General features: G+C 40.1%; 1 protein-coding gene across 1 annotated transcript in view; it reads left to right on the top strand.

Annotated features, from left to right (window-relative positions):
• The first annotated feature begins 215 nt into the window (after positions 1 to 215).
• HECW2 (HECT, C2 and WW domain containing E3 ubiquitin protein ligase 2) overlaps positions 216 to 19,816 on the top strand; it is a 239,849-nt gene continuing 220,248 nt past the window's right edge. Inside the window, exon 1 of the mRNA XM_019523126.1 lies at positions 216 to 546. Coding sequence (XP_019378671.1) covers positions 255 to 546 — 292 coding nt within the window. The 5' untranslated portion in view covers positions 216 to 254. The remainder of the gene's footprint in view (positions 547 to 19,816) is intronic.

Here is a 19,816-nt window from a genome sequence, read left to right as displayed (position 1 = left end):
GTGTGACAAGTGGTAAATGCCATATTTCATTTCCAACATACTGAATTTTCCCCAAAGATTGCTTCAAGAGTAAGTTAACAAAACATGCCATTTATTTGAGGCATTTTCAGGTCAATCATAGTTTAAGAAATCTTTGAACCAAATTCTTGTGCTTTGGAGTTTGATCTAATAAAGCTCTTAAGTTTTATGTTTGTCTGTCTTATTTTGCAGATCTCTAAGTGAGACATTTTCTACAGAGAGGAGAGAGAGGCAAAATGGCCAGTTCGGCTCGGGACCACCTACTTTTTGTGCGACGTCGCAACCCCCAACTGCGGTACACTTTGAGCCCAGAGAACCTGCAGAGTCTGGCATCTCAGGGCACCATGGCTGAGAATATGAATTTACAGCGTGCCAACAGTGACACTGATCTAGTGACCTCTGATAGCCGCTCCAGTCTGACAGCTAGTATGTATGAGTATACCCTTGGGCAGCCTCAGAATCTCATTATCTTCTGGGATATTAAAGAAGAAGTGGACCCAACAGATTGGATAGGACTTTATCATATAGGTAACCAGTTCTTCATTTTCCTGTGTTTTTACTGGTTTTTTTTACCTCTTCTCTTTTCATTATTTCTGTTAGTGAAATCAGTAACGTGATTTCAAGATAAAATATGAGAAGTTTGTACAAAATTGTTTTGAATGTCTCTTTCCATCTTAGTGCAATGAAGTGTGAAATGTGTTGGTAATTAATACAGATCTGGTTTAATTTGACCTGCTAGAAATTGAAAAGCAGTTGTCTTAGATAACAAAGGTCATATGAGCACAAAGTTTTTTCCTGTCTCCACTCTTACTAACTGTTGGTTTCTGGCTGTATTTTAGATTAGAAAAGAAGTGTTATTTTTACTCAGTACTCAATTGCATAGCAGATAGGCTATCATCCTGCTATGGCAACAGCCATAACTTATATATGCAGAAGGGACATTTCTTTCAAAACAGTTCATATATATTGCCCAATAGTAGAACGATCCTTTCTGAAACTATAGCAAATGAGTGCTACAAAGTTTTTATTAATACACTCTGTATTCTTATACATTCTAACACTAGGAATTCTCTGTCTTTTTCACTTTAGTGTACAGACTTATTTTCTTTCAGGATTTGCCATTATTGTTTTACAGGGAAAGCTTTTATTATAATATGCTGGTATTTAGAAGCCTTTCTGGCCAAGTAGGTTTTAACAATTGAGGAAATGTATTTACCATAGTGTGATTTCTTGGTCAGGGCTGTTGCACACTAAAATGCTGTAATTCTGTTGAATCATTGTACACATCCCTCTGTATCCCTCTAAATAACCCATCTCTCATCACTCTTTTTTAATGGGATTTAGCTGGAGGGAGGCCTAGTATAGGGAAGGCTTTGGATGCTGTGTCCCATATAACTGATGCTGAAGACTTGATAAAAGCAAATCTAATGGAAATTGTGGTGAAAACAGGTGTGATCATTGGAACTTTATCCAGTCTGAGAGTAACACCAGTTCAACTGAATCAATATCACCACAGGTACCAACATTTTTTTGGAAATTTCTTTTGCTTAAGCTTTGCCTAAGCAATTGAGTTTAGCTGTCAGCATTAAATCTTTTCTGGAGAAGCTTTGTGCTGCAGTGGCTACCATTAGAAGAGTTTTCTGGTTCAAAGTTTAACTTCTATTAGTGTTTCAACCAGGTAGCTAATAAGGAGCCCAGAGGTTCTCCAAACAAAATAACCAAGCCACCATTACAGTAATTTTTATTTAAAAAACAACAAAATTAAGACTCCCAAAAGCTAATTTATAATTAAAATACTGATTCAAATCAAATAGCAGTTCATCTAAATAAAGGCCAAAAATTCTCAAGTACAATAAAATAAAATAAATAAATAACAAATAAAGGAAGTCAATCAGTTTTACCACCAGCTTCTGTGAAGCAATATTTCGCCCTAAATGTTGCCATTCTCCTGTCCAGCTTTTCAGCTGTTTCCCAAAACAGTCTCAGGAACCTGTCACATTTTACACCTAAGATGTGATTAATTAGCTAATCACATCTTAATTTGTGACCCAGCCATGTATTCAATCAGTTAATAGCGTGATAAAATGAGTGATAAGCCATAAAATTATTCCACAAAAAATGGGCAATAACTTTGTAGCTGATCCTATCATACCATTAATTGAATGTATGGCCAGGTTCATCCCTGTGCTTGGGAGCCCCATCAGCAGATGAGGCTCACAGCCTTGAGGACACACTGTATGCTTTTGAAGCTGGGAGCCCTATCAGCTGCACATGTGGTGTGCCCCTCTGGGAGGGAACTCGGATCAGCTGTGGGGGGGGGTGCATTGTGACCTCTTTGTCTGGGAACCTGTATCAGCTGCAGGCTCCTAGCCTCAGGGGTGCTCCCTCTGGCTGGGAGCTTGCGTCAGCTGCCAGGACTCCCAGATGTGGGGATTCATGGTGAGTCCTCAGGGCTCAAAGTGTACAGCTGATCTGAGTTGCTCCCGCCATGAGCCTCCTGCAGGTGGGAGCCCCTGTACTAGCTACAAGGTGTGATGTCGTCTGATGTGTGATCTTACAGTTATGTATGGCATGGCAAGAAGCGTGATTCTGTGGCTTGTCCATCAGATCCATCACACCTTTACCTGCACATCTGGTAGGGACCTGTGAGCCATTTCAGTCAAGCTGCAGAATAAAGACCATTTCAGCTATTTGTCTGCTGAAATTTCAAAACCACAAAACAAAAGCACAAATTCACTTACCCACACAATGAGAGGGTGAGCAGACTCAGGCTGCCTTCTCTAGGTTGAAAACTGCAGCACATTACTGTACAGTACTGAGGCTGCAAAATATGCATCCGTTTTTTTTCTCTGCTTATTAGATGGTACAAGGACTATGAATTCTAGCTACTTATTCATTTTAACTTTCGTTCTATATGGCATTTTAAATCTTTTAAGCACAGGATGGCTTTTTCACTTGGAGTCAATGTGAGTTTTGCCATTGATTTTAAAATAAGAGTAGGATCTGAACAGAATATTGCCTTAAAACACCTGGTTTAATTATATATTATGGAGTTTCAGTTCTTACTCTACAAACAGATAATGTAAACTGCTTTATCTTGTTAACCTCTATGCTTAATTCTAACATCCTGAAAACAAATCTTTTCAACTTGAAATTTATCATATCTGGGTTCTATCCAGGATAGCATGTATATGTAAGACAGAAGCCAGGAATAGGTATTCATTTCCATTGGTGGAAATTTCCCAGAAATTTCCTCCAGTAGAAACCTTTCTGGGAGAGGGAATGTACAGGTGTTCAGTCTGCAGCTGCCCCCGTCTCCTCTTCCGTCCACACCTTCATTAGACCAGAACCCCTGTCAAAAGAAGCAGAGTGAGGGAGCAGCACCACATATCACACATATCACACATTGAGCTGTTCCCCACACTTCAAGGGAGCAGTGTGCTTTTTTTTTTTTTGACTCCTGGATATCCAGGGGGCAAAGAAACCTGTGCAAAATAAAAAATAAAAAAGCAGAACAGCGCACGCAGGGGCATTGCACACTGCTCAAAATTGGAGCTTGGTTGCCCAGAGCCACGCTTCAGCTGTTGGTCAGGCTCTGAGCAGTAAAAGGTATGTGGCACAGGTGTTTCCTGGGGACAACTAGCAGTGGAACAAGGTGTGTGGCCGCTAGTTGTTCCTGGGGAAAACAAACGTCCAGGCTTATGTGGACATGACCTATCAGAGTATTTGTGAGTATTTTGACTACTTTACATCACAACTACAACTTTAGGTAAACATAGTTTTCCAGTATGGTAAACATACTGTATTTACTCAAATGTAAGACGAGGCCCCCCTCCAGCCCCCTGCAGTCAACATGTGGGGGGGAAGCCCTTCATATATTCACATATAAGGAATTAAAAAAAAGTCTGCATCTTTTTTTAATCTGAATATCTTCTAGGAGCTAACAATTCTGTACTTAGAACAAATGTTCTGGACTAAAATATTGAGATACTAGTACATGAAACAAAGGGTTAAAACTCACATATAGTAAAAAAAATAGTGAATATAAGGCCATTAGATGATATAGTTTATATTTTGGAGATCTGTTCTCTATGGTTTTTTGACTGTACTTATAAACACTGATTTTTTTATTTTTTTTCCATTTCCTGGTATGGTACCACCTATGCCCAGGGATAGATTTATATAGCTAGGAACCTATCACAAAGCTAGGTTAGTGCAGCCCATCTGAATTAGATATATAATAGTGCCCATTACACTCAGTCTCTTTCACCACTGACTCTTTTTCAAGTCAAGATGAGCCACTATATAGAATATATTTTGATTTCCTCTTCACTCCCACAGCTGAGTTGTCTTTCTTCCCCAGTTCCAGTAATTTGTGTTTCTTCACCAGCCTTAATAATCTGGGAAATATCACCAAACAGGACCCAAAACAGTTCACCCAGAATCCCTGTCACCCCCTCATCAGCCTGTTGCATATGATTAGTGTGGCCCTGCTATCCATGAGGTAGAGCCAAAGCAGGTTACCCTGCATGTTGTCTGCATATACATTTTTGAAGGAGTCCCAAGACCCATGAGAAGATCATCTGGTTCCAGTCATGAGTGGGAAGCTAATGGCTCCTTTGTGGGGGCATCTTGAATACACACACATACTGAGCAGTGCTAAGCTGTGGAGTCATCATGGTTTGATACAGTGTTACTCCGCTGGGGCCCAACCCAGTGAACTATATGGTAAATTATGAACCTTTTGACTTTGGACCAATATCATGCATAGTTTGTACTATATAGAAGTAGGTACAAAAGTGCTACTCAACTGTGTGTTTATAGAGTACCTGTACTAAAACTTGCAGCAGTTTCGAAGAAGGTTACGTGCATCAATTCTGGATTAAATAAGTCTATTGGTATGCATAGTCATTTGCTTATATTTAAATTGCTGTTGGCATGTTTATTTCAAGGTCAGTGGTTGCAGGGGGAAGAAGTTTGGAGGGGGGCAAGGGGGCTACCTGACACCTCCAGATTTGTTTTCCCTTCTGTAGCAGTGGGAGGGGGACAGTTTCAAGGCAAACCTCTAATAAATTGGATTTCATATCTAGAAAATTATACTAAATTTATAAATTTTCCATATATTGAATCTAATTATTGGGGGGATTATCTTATATTTGAGTAAATACAGCACTTACCTGCAATTAATTTTCACTCTTCAGTGTTTTAAAATTTCCTTGGTGGAAAGGGAGGAATAAGAAAATTTACAAAATTATCATTTAATATAATCAGGTGTCAAATTAAAACAGTATAATTTAAACATTTGTGGTATTGAAAGCCTGTATATTTACATTTAAAGCTAGAGTTAGATAAACATTTGAAGGGAGGAAATTTAGCGCTAAGGCAAACAAAGTACCTTATGATTTTTTTTAATATAATTCTGACCTACTTGCTTCAGGATGCAGTAAGAGGGTCAGATCAGGACATGATAAATGTATGATATATTAGCATAATCTTGGTAACTGCTATCCCCTACACGCTTAACTATGCCTTCAACTATGTCTTCAGCTCCTTTTTACTACTTTGGATGTTGAGGGAAGTCAGCACATCAGAGTATTGTGGTATGTGTTTCTGTGTGCATGACCACACATGTATTAATTTATATATTTATAGCACTATGTTTTAGTGGCTTCTTCTTTGGCATTAGCCATTTTGTTTTTTCTAGGTAAAAGACAATTTTCTTATAGCCATTCTTCTCTGGCACTTCCTCCTATCAGTGACATAGATTATGTGCAGTTTACTAGCATGTAAGAAAGTTCTAGCTCCAAGCCAGCCACATGATGCATCGTCCCTCCACTCTCCCTGATTGTACTACATGGTCTTTCAGGGAGATGGGAGTACGTGAAGGGAAATGCTTATTTCTTACTTTAAAAATAAAAATGGCAACAACTACAAAATGCAACCCAAAAGACAACCCTAATTGTTTTTTTCTTTTAAATTGACCAGTTTTAATAATAGTAATAAAAGAAAATTGATCATTCCTTAAAATATTGTTTCACTACAGAAATAACATGAGAAATTATGGACATTAGTATTTTTTTAGCTCAGATTTTAGTAGGGAGAGCTGTTACTATCCAGATAAACCTCTAGCTTGTATTAATTTTATAGAACTGCTTCCTGGTTCTACAGATTGAGTAATAATTCAATACAAAGAAAAAAATAGTTAGTGATTGTCTTCCTAATCATTCTTTTATTATTTCAGTTAATCCCCTTAGGTTTTTATGTACTGGAGATCAATTACGTCAATGCTTGTTAGCCTGATTTTATTGCCTGGTTAAACATATAGGGTATATTATGAATTCCTACCTACCTGATTTTATTTCTCTCTTTTTGAGAGACTGAATGTAGATCATCATGAAAATTCACCTGCACTAAGAGTTCATTTAGATAAACCAGTGTGTTGATTTCAAGATTGGTAATAATAAAAATACCTTGTATGTAGTATACAAGGAGTTTTTTCTTCCAGATAATAGATAATTATCTACAGACTTCATGGTTTTATACAAATGTAAATGCCACTTAATATCAAATTTGCCTATTAGTGGTTTGTCAAAATATTTCTTCTGTCTAGGAAAAAGCTACAACCAAAAAAATCTGCTAAGACTCTTGGTCTTTATGTCTCATTTTCAGTATTTTTTTTCCTATTAACCTAACTTGTCTTAGAAGGATGAAGCATCTTGCAAAACTTACTGTATGTTTTATTAACTTGCTCTAATGTCTCAGGTTTCTCCATTCTTGTATAGTCTAGACTTAATTTTAAACAGTACAGAACCAGTTTGCAATCTTTACAAAATATTATGTAACTGCATAGAGAATTACAGAGTACTGTTTTAACTCTTTTATGTTTAAAACCTCTTTCCAGGCACTCGTGAATTTTGTAGTGTTCATTTGTACTGGTATATATATTTTCTCATATATCTTGAATAATATTAACCTGTTTTCATTTTGTATGGAGTAACAGCTTTATATTGAGGGGTTTCTTTAGATTATTGTGTTACTAGCAAATGATAGAGTCCGAGAGTGAAAATTGTACATAATCATATAAGATTTATTTTTGGGTTACTCTTGTCTTCAGCACTTTAGATCTTTTTTGCAAATTTCTTGAACCATAGTATTTTGATTCCAAGAACATATTTAGAGTATAACTGTAGAGCATTTGGGGACACATGTAAAACACATGAGATTCTGGGAAATGGAGACATGCCCTTGCAGATGTGCTAACTCTTCCACAGTTAGATCAAACTTGGCGTTGCTGAGTGTGGAATAAAGCCTGGCCGTTTTGAGTTTGGTTTTTTCTGTTTAGATTCTGCCTAGAATTCACATAACACCAAATTACACCAGTGTAGAGGTTTTACATTTTTGACCAAATGTAAACATGTGTATCCTTCCTAAGTAGAGAAAAAAACATGTATGGAAGGCATGTGATTTTAGAGGAAATTTGATTCTCATACATGCTAAAAGCTTTTGATCTACCTTGGAATGACTGCCCTTTCCATCTGGTGACATGGATTATATAATACAGTTTCATTCTTGAGGGCTGGTGCAACTTATCTTCATTTGCCATTGTTTCTTAGTGAGAGAACATCTTCTTCCTATTGTGAACTGGAGCGAAGGTGGTATACAAAATAAGATTTTGTATACCATGGAAAAATGAAAAGATAACATGTTCAGCATCTATAATAAATACCCATTGATGATACACATACTGGCTTGTGGCCTTAGCAAGTATATGTTGCACCCTTGCTCTGTCTGATATTCATGCTTTTCTGTTTGGTCTGTAATGGGAAAACACTCAAGGGGTTCAATGCCCAAGTTGAACCTCACATCATCAAAAAAACTGAGCAGCCCCTTTCTGATTTAATACTAAACCACTCTTTTTTTGGACAGAACTTTGCTTGAGGGCAGACTATATCTTGGTTTATGTGACTAAGTAAGGTTGCTATGTCCTGTAATACACCCCAGGGAATTATACATAGAAAAATTCAAAATTATGCACTGAGTCTGGGAGCTGCATGTAGTGACACAGAGCTGGCTCAGCCTGGCCCACTGGCACATGCCAAAAACCAGACCAGGCTGGCTCCCTGCCAGCACATGAGGGTTGTGGCACTGCACGCAGGATCTGCATGCCTTCAGGCTGAGCCAGGCCAGTTCTGTGCCTCTGCATGTGTCTTGCAGCAGGAAACTGTATGTGGAGGCATGAGGCGTGCCTGGCCCAATGGTGCACAGACCTGGAGTTGTGGGGAATTGTGTGCCATCAGGCTATGCAGGTTCTGTGCCTCCATGTGCAGCTTCCCACTGGAGCCAGCCTGGTCTAATGGCACATAGCTCCTGACTGCAGTGCCATAAGCCCCATGTACTGGCAAGGAGCCAGCCTGGTCTGGTTTGAAGGTGCACACTAGTGGGCCAGGCCAGGCCGGCTCCGTGCTGCCATGTGCAGTCTCCAGGACTCGGCCAAAGCCATGCACAGCCAGGGGGGCTCTGCCTGCCTTGGCCATGAGAGCCCCAAGGGCCTGCCACCTGCTGCTGCTGTTGCCCGTGGCAAGGGCTATGCACCATTTGGGGGAGCAGAGGGGGCCTACATGCAGATGGGCCCACCCACCCTATGCCTACCCACAAACCCCATACCAGCCCCCTCCAGCAGGCAGAAGCTCCCCTCCCCATTCACCAACTGTCCAGTTGCGTGCCACCGCACTTAATGCTTCCACATGGGGTTCCCAGGTGAAGTGCTGGGAGTCCCATGGAGGTGAAGGCACGTAGGTCACCTAGGTTAAATTATGTAACGTTATGCAATTATGTGTGGTCATACATTTTATGTACAAAATTACATGAGTGCATAATTGTGTAATTCCTTGGGTGTACTGTAAGGTGGCCCTTACTGTGTCGCAATAATTACACATATCACTACCCATGCAATGCAGCAAGCATTACGTAGCCACTGTTGCTCTCGTTGAGGCTGCAGGTAGGTGGGAGGGAATGTGAATAAAACTTTGGCTTCATCTCCCAACATGATTGTTCTGGGACGTTCACAACTGTGTGTTGTACTGGGTATATAAAATGGTGAATCCTGAGCACTCTGGAGATTGGATGGCAGATTGAGAGTCAAAGTCTTGCTTCCAAGATAAGGCATCAGCATGCTATCCTTTATGATACTGTAGCTCTTTTTTTTTTGAGGAGGAGAAGGCCAGAATGAGTCGTTGTCCAAACATGAGTTATTTTTAATATATAAACTTATTTTTAAGAAACATCACCCTGCAGTGTGTTCTTCATGGTACAATTTAATACTTTTAAAAAACTTCTACAGTTTGAAACTGTTATTTGAAAACGTACCTTTTAGCCTGTTCAAATGCTTATTTGACACAGACCATGGTCTGTAAGGCACTGAACAAGGATATCTCTTAAAAATCAGGACCAGTGGCCATAATTAGTGTCCTACTTAGATCACAGTTCTGTGATTTTTGCGGAACCTGTGAAAAATGGGATTGGCCCCGATTTCCCAGGAAATCAACCAAAAAAAATTAATAAAAACAAAATGCTGGCTCCCCAGTGGGAGCTAGTGGTCCTTGCTGCTGCTGTGGCCTGGCCTTGCAGGCTGCATGGGAGGGGAAGGCACCAGCTGGCAGGGCAGCATGAAGGACAGCAGCCAAGATGGTGGCTGTTTCCCCACCCTTTCCCCCAGGGCCTCTCCACTAATCTCAGCATTCAAGCAGGATGACACACAAAATGACTGAAATTGACTCTTTGGGCAATGACCAAGCCATGAAAATTGCTTTCTCTCGCTGCGACTTAGGTAGGTCCCTAGACACAATAAGCCCCAATCATTGCTGCCCTCCCAAGAGTGCATCAAGCCCAGGATGACAACGGAGAGTGCAATTTACATCTGCTTCCCCCAGCAGGAAGAAATCTGGCCCTGGGAAAGCATCTGGGAGAATGCCAGAAAACAGCAATGCCAAACAATGCTCAAAGTGCATATGAATGCTCAAAGTGAAGTCACTGGATACAACAGGAAGATGAGGGTATTCAGGCAGGGGTCATGACTGTGAGAAAACAAAATAATAGCATAATGAAGAAGAAATGTTATGGTCTAAGAGGATCTATTTCAAGAAGGTTAACAATAGTTTAAAGAAGTTATGACTCATCAAACAGCATGATCAATATACAGATACTGTTATACCGTTTTGCAGTAAACAAATCCTGACAAAAGTTTTTTTTTTTGTTTGGTTGGGGTTTTTTTAGTGGTTGTCTATATCAGTAAAAAGCTGCATGGATCGCAGTCCTCCAGCCAGGATCCAGCGTACCTTGTTATAACACTGAATCCTAGCAATCAATGGCTCTGTTTTTATAACTAGATATTAGCTGTATTCCTGATATGGAGAGAGGATCTAGAAGAAGAAAAAATATTGGGGAAATAGGCAAAGGTTGCAGCTGAACAATGAGATACATGGAACTAGTTTAAAATTGATGCACTACCGTTTAACTTGGGAAAATTTAAACAACTTTTTTAGTACAACCACTTCTGGTAGGAAGAGAATATTTTAATTGCAACCCAGACATGCTCAGATACTATGGTGACAGACACTGGCTAAGAACTTGGGTATAGTAAGACTAGACAAATGTACCTTTTAATTGCTTTAATGGGGCAGGGAGTGGGGAGCTGCTGTTTGGAGGTGCTCATCAGATATTATGACTGTTAGGTCCACATGAGCCTGTAGTGATACAAGTTAGCTAAATTGCTTTAACCTAAACTCTAAATAAAACAGGGTTGAAATGGGAATGGTTTTGCTACCTTTGTATCTCTACAGACATATACAGATGTAACAGTTGTATATATCAAATTATACAGATTATAAACTGTTATATCTGTCTATATCTCAAGTGTCCCAGAAAGTCTAAATTCTGCTCAACCTACATTCTTTTGGACTCATCTATAGCGTTCAGTGAAATCAGTGGGCTGACTTCTATGACCATTGGATCAGGCCTTATGGGAAGGTTTCTATTATGGAGCATCTAAAGGCCCCAAACAGGTTCCTGGGCTCCATTGTGCTGTATTGTATCCTGAAAAGGGTAGGTTACTATCCTTGTCCTGGATAATTTGCACGCTAAGAATGGGCAGTCTGACATGTTTTAATGTGATCCTTGAGGCAAGAGTTAAAGGTTTTTCAGTAAACAGAAGGGGACTTTAGTTCTTTTCTATATATCCAGCAAATGAGAGAAAACTTATTCATTTCTTGTCTTTCCATGAAAACCTAGAAAGAGCACATGTGTATATAAGTCAAGCGGAACCAATCGGAGGTCAAAAAATCCCATTCATATTCTTGAATTTGATGTTTTAATAACAATGTTCTCATAATGTATGCAGGAATTAAGAAGTTGGAAAGAAAAACTGCCTAACTGAAATAAATTACCTGAATTGGTAACTCATGATAGTAACAGATTTGCTTGTAAAAATCCCAGTGTTCACAAAAATCTGAGTGAAGCCAGGCAGGGATGTTTGAGAGTTCATTTTATGTATCTTGGGGTAAATTCAACCCTGGAGATAGGTAACAGCACACATTGATATTTATATATGGATATTTGAGAATCTGTCTTTTTAAAGAAATTACAGTGCCCAGAACAAGAATAAAAACTACATTAAATCAAGTTGTTGGTTGATGCTTGTGGCCAGATTGCCTAAATCAGTCTATTTTTGTCCTAAATTGTTTGTTCCCAGTTCTGAGATGCATGCCTTTATTTAGGAGATCCTGAACAAATTTATAGTGTTAAATATCAAAGGTTATCATATTTATTTCCATCAATTGTTTTTCAATCTGGTTGACATTTTCCCTGAACAAATGCAACATGATTTCACAATGTCATGTTCTTTATTCAGATTGGTGCAGCACTACCTCGAACAATTTAGATAGGATCTTGGTTTATTCTAAGCCTCTTGGGGCAGAGAGGGTGGAGAATGGGGGTGGAAGCCTTTCCATTTCAAGTCAGATAAGATTAAGAAAGAAAGCTTTCACATAAGCTGTTTTTTTAATATACTTAAACTAGGAGTTCAGATTGGACATCATGATTAAAAAAGTTAAAGACACTTTATCCTGTCCTCAAAAGCTATCTTTTTGCTTTCATAATAAAAACCACATGAACTAATGCTTTTTTATGTTCCAGAAAAGCCTGATTATTACTGAGGTTTTCTTCTTCATTTTTATAATAAGCTAAAGTAGAAAAATATGTTTTTATATTTTAATTTATTTTGTTGTGTTGACTGCATAGGTAATTTCCTGTACTTTTAAGAGTCAGGAAGTAGTAACAATGTTAATATGTTGATAGCTGGTTAACAATTTTAATATGCTAATTAGTAGGCAGATTACCATATTTATCTGAATCTAAGACAAGCTTTTTTTTCTTCATTCAACATGGGGAGGGGGAACCTAATTTAAGATTTGAGTAGGGTCCATGGGCAGGCAGCAGAGGAGCTTCTGGGGCTAGAAGTGCCACAGGGGTGCCTGTCAGACTGGGGCTGGAGCTGGAGCCAGGGCCAGGGCTGCTGCACAGGGTAAGTGCTGGCAGGAGGAAGATAGAAGGGAGGGCAAGCACTATGGGGAGGGCAAAGGGTAGTGGGGGCAAGGGGCAGGTACAAGGTAGTGCAGGCACAGGGGAGAAAAGGGTGGGATCTAACTGCCTGCCTCTCTGCAGCTGCTTTACCTGCCACAGCAGTGGGAGGCATGGCATTATGAGCCTCCAATAATTGGATTCTATACATGCAAATTTACAACAAATGTATAATTTCCTGTGTATAGAATCTAATTATTGGGGGGGTCATCTTACATTTGAAGTCATCTTGGGTTCAGTTAAGTATAGAATTTTTTGGTGTCTTAAGTTTTTGTGTGCTGCTAAGTGCTGCAGAGTATCTTTTTGGAATCTGAATCTCGATATGGAAGAAGAAATCAGGCTCCCACCATTTAAGTTCAGTTTTATTCCTTGGAAGTCTATAGGACTTCTGACATCGGTTTCAATGGGAGAAGGATTGGGCCTTTACTATCTAAACCTATTGTATTAGATTTCTGTGGTGTCATCAATATATCATCTAAAAACTTTGACAGTCACAGCCTCTCATAAAGGGACAGCAATTGGATACGGTCTCTTTAGACCTGGAAAAGACATACAGGGCGTGTCTACACATTGCCTTATGATCACCATGCAGCACGCTATGGCGATGTAGTGATCACATGTATCTACATGTAATCACTAGCTATGTCATCGTAGCAGTACACTCCCTGGGTATAGTGCACTGCTACAGCAACGTAACAGTGAAATTTAACCATGCATTGCATGCACAGCCCAGTAACCACCTATACTATGCTGTGCTTTAGTACTTCCAAAAAGAAATACTAAATCGCTGTGCCATAGCAACATCACTGTATGGTGATGTATAAATGCACCCCTAGTCACATAGTGAGAGTTTGGGCCCAGGCTCATGGGTAAATTACCACTACATAAAAATAGGGCACTGCTCTGTCGTAACTGCCCACAGTAAATGAAAGCTGACTTTCTGTAGCTTAGCCATCTTTCTTTGAATACTAACCTTCTTTTGCAATGGAGTATGCACACAGGCAGTTATCAGCTGCTGTACTGTAAATCAGAAGAGGATGTTCACCTGATTCAGAATATGTATGACACAGCAACTTCTGAAATCAAAACTGACAGGGCTGTATTAGAGAATTTGCAACAAGCATTAGCCAGCATGAAGGGTCAGCATTGAATCCATCCCTCAAATCTTTATTTATGGATGTGATAAGTGAAAGTTGTAGGAAGGGAACCACTTTGAACTATGCTGTTTGTTGGTAAGTTAGGATATGTGCAGAAAATTGTGATGCCCCTCAAGCCATTTTTGAAAAGTGGTTATATGCTCCTGAGAGTGCAGGATTTAGAGTGAATGTTGGTAAGGACATAGCCACAGGAGTTTTGGGAGACTCAGTGTAAGCAGGGAAGCTTAGAAAATTGAAGGAATTAAAATGCCTTGGATTAATGGCTGTTGACAGTGGTGTGCTATCCCATGATGCCTAGCATCACCCCAAAGGTGTATGCAGCAAGTGGTGGTAGGTATCATGTATTATCATTCATGAACAAGGTGTCAATTGCATTGAAAAAGTGAAGTGTACAGATATGTACACTTCCCCATTCTGATATACAGAATAGAGACTCTTGTCAGTCCTCCAAAAAGAGGTTAATATGCTTTCCATTGCAGAAGTTAAATTGTCAAGGTGGCAAGATAGTTGAAATCTCAGTGTTATGAAATAAAGTACTAAGAAGTCTCACTTGAAGACAAGTAGACTGGTATAAGCACGTTGTACAAAGACCTGAGGACTCTGGTAGGATGATTCATGCAGTGACTGTGGATGACAGAAAAACATGGGTAAGAACAGAAAGCTGATGGACAGGATAGAGGTCAAGCTGCACAATAACCTGACACGTGACTGTAGCAGACCCCAAACAGGATGCAAGAAGAAGAGTAAGAAGAGGTTGTTACATCCTTAAATTTGTAAACTCTTTTTCCTAGAACCTAATAATTTAACTGTCCTTAGCTTAAGTAACTGACCTTTTTACTTGCCTTACATTCTAGTTGGATGTTCTGGCCTATGCCTATGCTGTGACCAGTCCCCATTTGTATGATTCCTGTGAAGTATGATCATGTCTAGTGATTTTTCACATGAAAACAGTTTTTGTATGATTGAACTCCCTGTGTTTAGAAGGATTTTTTTTAAACATGTTGTAACTGGGAGACTGTGGCCCCGTTACTACGAGTAGCTTAAAAAAAAAAAAAAAAGAAACTTACTTGATCAGTGGTGGGATGCCTGGGAGGATGATGTCATAAGCTGGCACCGAGAGCATCCACCATACCTGAGGAACAGAGAGACTTACAAATTGCTAATTGGAACTGACCTGATTAAAAGGATCGGGGATTGAAACAGCAGTCCTCTGGAAGGGGAACTGAGAGCCATAGCTAAGAGAAGGAGAGTAACGGAATAGTTTTTGTGTAGAGACATGAGAAAAGACGGGGCAGCATCTCTCAGGAGGCGAGTACCGAGGAGCGACTTGGGGGATCATGACTGAAGACTGTTTGGTGTACCCTATGAACAGATAGACTGACTTTAATTAGAGGCTTTCCGACTGGATTGCTGATCGGATATCTGGGCTATATATAGATTGTGTTAAGTTTTTTTTCCACAGAGTCGGTGGGGGGTGAGCCAGAGGCCCCGCCTTGCAAAGAGACTGATCAGTAATTAGTTCCATATTGGGGGGGGTTGGAGTGGGGTTCCATTAAGGACCCAGTACCAGAAGGAGCTGTGTTTCCTAATGACCAGGACCAGGCTTCTTGCTGGAGAGTAAGCAAATCTCCGGGCACAGAGGCACTAAGAGAATAGAAGCTTAAGATGACCAGTTTGACTGTAATTAAGAACATAGAGTTACCTGTGTGTTACTTTTGAATTCACTCCCATCAAGTCATGGTAGGCAAGAAAAACACAGGTGGAAAGCTCAGAGTTGAAGCATTTCTTGAAATAGGCTGTTAATAAAGCAGCACAACATGAAAACCATGGCTAAAGATCACATACACTGGAATCAAAAAGCAACATTTCTAATAAAGATCTAGGGTATTTACATGCTGCAGAGAGCACAGCAGCAGGGGAAGGAGATCAGAATGGCTTCTGGGGATGGTACAGGGCTAATTTGTGGTGCTTTTGCCAAAAATATTGGCCTCAAGTTCTCTAAAATAATTCATTTTTCTTCATTTTTCATCTTTTTATTTAAAATAGATTTGTGGTTAATATAGCATTTTTATCATTGTATTCTGTCATCAAATGTACAGGCCAATGTAGTAACTTTGAAAAAAAATGTATTCCAAGCTATTGGCAACGGGATTGAAAAAGTAATCACATTTAATTTACCCACTGATTTGTTTCCTGTACATAATAGGTTATGGATTAGTTTTGCTTTGTGAGCAGTGTTAGAATTATACTGTAATTTTTTACCAAGTATTTGACTGCTTCATCCATCTATCCAAACTTCATCATTAGTTACACTCATTTGAGTTGTTGGACAATCATAGCTACTATTTTTAGGATGGAACTGGTGTAGTCTTAAGAACAACAATGCCAACCTTCCTGGTTAGTATGATGGCAGATTAAGAAGCATGCATGTTACAATGCTGAAGTCAATAATCATATTTTATGCATTCATTTATTTTTGCACAGGATTAATGTAAAATATCAATATTGATAGGTATCACCTTAAATTATAAATGCAGCAAATTATCATTAACTACATATATAATGCTGTTTAATGAGCAACCATTAATCAAAACATTTTGGGTTAGATTCTCCTTTGTGATGTGGCTGTATGGCACTACAAAAGCTGCATGAAAGGTCCAGAAAGCAACTGATATATAATCTTGGCGAAGGAAAGTATCTAACTAGTGTAGAATAGGTGTATATAGTCCCAGTGACACCAGATATCTTGGGCTTTGCATAGGGGAAGCTTAGATGTGAGATGGTGATGTTGTCTGAATGCATTGTGTTCACACAATTTTCAACTGACATTCAGTCTTCGGGTGCAGAGTAGCACCCCAATTTCTCTAATCTGTCTAGGACCAGAGTGGTCTAGGTCTTCCAAGAGAGTACAGTTGTTTAAAAAAACAAAACACCCAGTTGTGCCAAATGGATGCTCAGTGGAGCAGAGAATTTATTTTAGTCACCAGGGTTCTGTCATTACTAGGGTTGATTCTAGACTCTAGCTGCTGCTGAGCAATTGTACAGTAGCAGTGCAGCTAGATTTATTTTTTTGTGTTATGACTTGCAGGTGGCAGGAGGGTTGTAATCTTTCCTTTACAGCCTTCTGTGGTGTCCCTGGGGAAATCCATGCAGCATTTATGCTAGGTACATCTGCCCGGTATTCCCACCAACGTATCTGTATGCCCAAATAAACTGAACAGTTCATCATTTTTACATGTTGTTTATTATATTGGGCATCTGGACATCATTTGTTGGTAGAGAGGGAGATGGGAGGAGAAAAGAAGGATTTTAGACATCTACAACATTAAACAAAATGTTAGTAAGCAGCAGTGGGGTGGGTGTTCCAATTTAGAGAATTGGACATCACTTGCTTAGGAACGCCTTCTCTTTTTTACTGAAGAATAAACACGTCCAAGGTTTTCTCTCAGTCTTTTACTTTTATTCTTGTACTTACTGTGCAGAAGAGTTCTCCTGAAAGTGTTTCCTTTCCAATTTTTCTTCATAACAGCAAGCTGCTCTTATTCACTATATTGTGAATGGAATTGGGCTGCTGACTTTTCATATGATTTCCTTTATTACAGAAGAGCAGCTGATGCATATTTTTAAATTCCCATATAAAGAACAGATTTTGGAAATGCAAAGGTGAGTTTGCCTTTGGCATTTATATAGCCTGTCTGGGAACATACCTTCCTAGGGCTAGACTCTCACCCTAATTTCAGAAGTGTGAATCCTGTGGCTCCTTTACTTTGAGACTGGGTTATTGCCTGTAGCACCAGGTTTTTTTTTTTATTACAACTCTTCCATCTGTGTTCAAAGACACTGAAACGTGTTGGATACTTATGCCTTCTATGAATAATGCAACCATGTGGCATTCTGTAGGACAGCTTTGACAAAGCAAGGCAGCACTGACTGATTAGCTAACTGGAATACTGTGCTGCAGTATTCCTTTAGGTTAGAATGGAAGTACAGAGTTTACAAACACATTCAGATTGGCAGCATTACTTGCTTCTCTGCTGAACAGTATCCATGACTTCATCTTTCTCACTCACCTGGGCATACAGTTATTATTAAGTGTCTTGTCACCTCAGTCGTTTTTATTAGAGTTTGAATAACTAAATTAACATGTTCTGCTTCTATTAGCTGGCAACCATGAAAAAGTAATACCTGGTCCTTTGGTCTTTCATTGTGTCTCCAAGGTAACTCCATTTGTATGCTGACTTCCTAACTTCTTAATCCTGCTAACATGATTTCTACCTGTAATATGTACCTGGAATACATTAACCCATTAAATCCTAATGAGTAATGATTACAATTAATTGAGAAACAGGGCTACACATTTTCCATAAAAACAATCAGGTAACACACTGCCTTGACACTGGAATTGAGGTAGATGTCATCTACCTGGACTTTAAGAAGGCCTTCGATACAGTTTCACATCCTATTCTCATAAGGAAGCTAGCAGGCTGTGGAGTGGACTCTTACACAGTAAGGTAAGTAAGGTGGCAAACTGGCTTAGAGACCACACCTAGAGAGTAGTGGTGGATGGGTCATTTTTGACCTGGAAGGAGGTGAGCAGTGGTGTCCCGCAGGGTTCGGTCCTTGGACTGGTGTTATTTAATATCTTCATCAGTGATTTGGATGAGGGTGTGGAGAGCACCCTGTCCAAGTTCATAGATGACATCAAGTTATGGGGCAAAGTTAACACACCGGAGGGCAGGGAGTAGATACAGGCCAATCTGGACAGGTTGGATCAATGGGTAGAATGAAACAGGATGCAGTTCAACAAAGACAAATGCAAGGTACTCCACCTAAGGAGGAGGAAACCCCAGCACACATATAGGTTGGGGGATGACCTCCTCAGCAGCTTAGCGGCTGAAAGGGATCTTGGAGTCATAGTTGACTCCAAGATGAACATGAGCCAGCAGTGTAACAAAGCCATCAACAAAGCCAATCGCACCTTATTGTGCATTAGCAGATGCATGACCAACAGATCGAGGGAGGTGATGCTCCCCCTCTATGCGGCATTGGTCAAGCCACAGTTGCAGTACTGTGTCCAGTTTTGGATGCTGCACTTCAAGAGGGATGCGGAGAATCTGGAGAGGGTCCAGAGGAGGGCCACTTGTATGATTAGTGGCCTCTGTGCAAGACCCTACAAGGGGAGGTTGAGGGATCTGGATTTCTTCAACCTTCACAAGAGACGTCTGAGGGGAGACCTTGTAGCAGCCTCTAAGTTTATCAAGGGAGGAGAACAGAGAGTTGGAGATGCGCTATTTACCAGGGCACCCCTAGGAGTAACTAGGAATAATGGGTACAGACTAGTGGAGAATAGATTCAGGTTAGACATTAGGAAGACATTTTTCACAGTAAGGGTGAGCAGAATCTGGAACAGGCTGCCAAGAGAGGTGGTACTGTCTCTTAACTTGGAGGTCTTCAAGAGGAGGCTAGATAGGCACCTGACTGGGGTCATCTGACCTCGGTCCCTTTCCTACCTGGGGCAGAAGGTCAGACATGATGATCCTTCAGGGTCCCTTCTGACTACAATTTATGAATCTATGAATGCAAAGGTTTCCCATATATTCCACAAAGGGGATAAGTATAGATGCAGAAGATAGGGATGAGGCATTCTTCTTAAAAAGAAGTCATCAAGGGTTTGTATTATAGATTCATAGACACTAGGGCTGGAAGGGACCTTGGAAGACCATCGAGTCCAGCTCCCCGCCCGAAGGCAGGAAGTCAGCTGGGGTCATAGGATCCCAGCAAGATAAGCATCCAATTTTTTCTTGAAGGTGTTCAATGTAGGTGCTTGAACCACCTCTGATGGCAGGCTATTCTAGACCTTGGGGGCTCAGAGACTAAAGAAATACTTCCTTATGTCCAGCCTGAAATAGTTTTGCAGTAATTTAAAACCATTTGACCTCGTCATCCCTTGGGGCACTCTGGTGAACAAATGTTCCCCCAGATACTGGTGGTCACCCCTGATAAACTTA

The sequence above is a fragment of the Gavialis gangeticus genome, unplaced genomic scaffold (assembly GCF_001723915.1).
Source record: "Gavialis gangeticus isolate Ggan-Ray unplaced genomic scaffold, GavGan_comp1, whole genome shotgun sequence".
Lineage (NCBI taxonomy): Eukaryota > Metazoa > Chordata > Crocodylia > Gavialidae > Gavialis > Gavialis gangeticus.
This window is presented reverse-complemented; position numbering and strand designations above follow the sequence as displayed.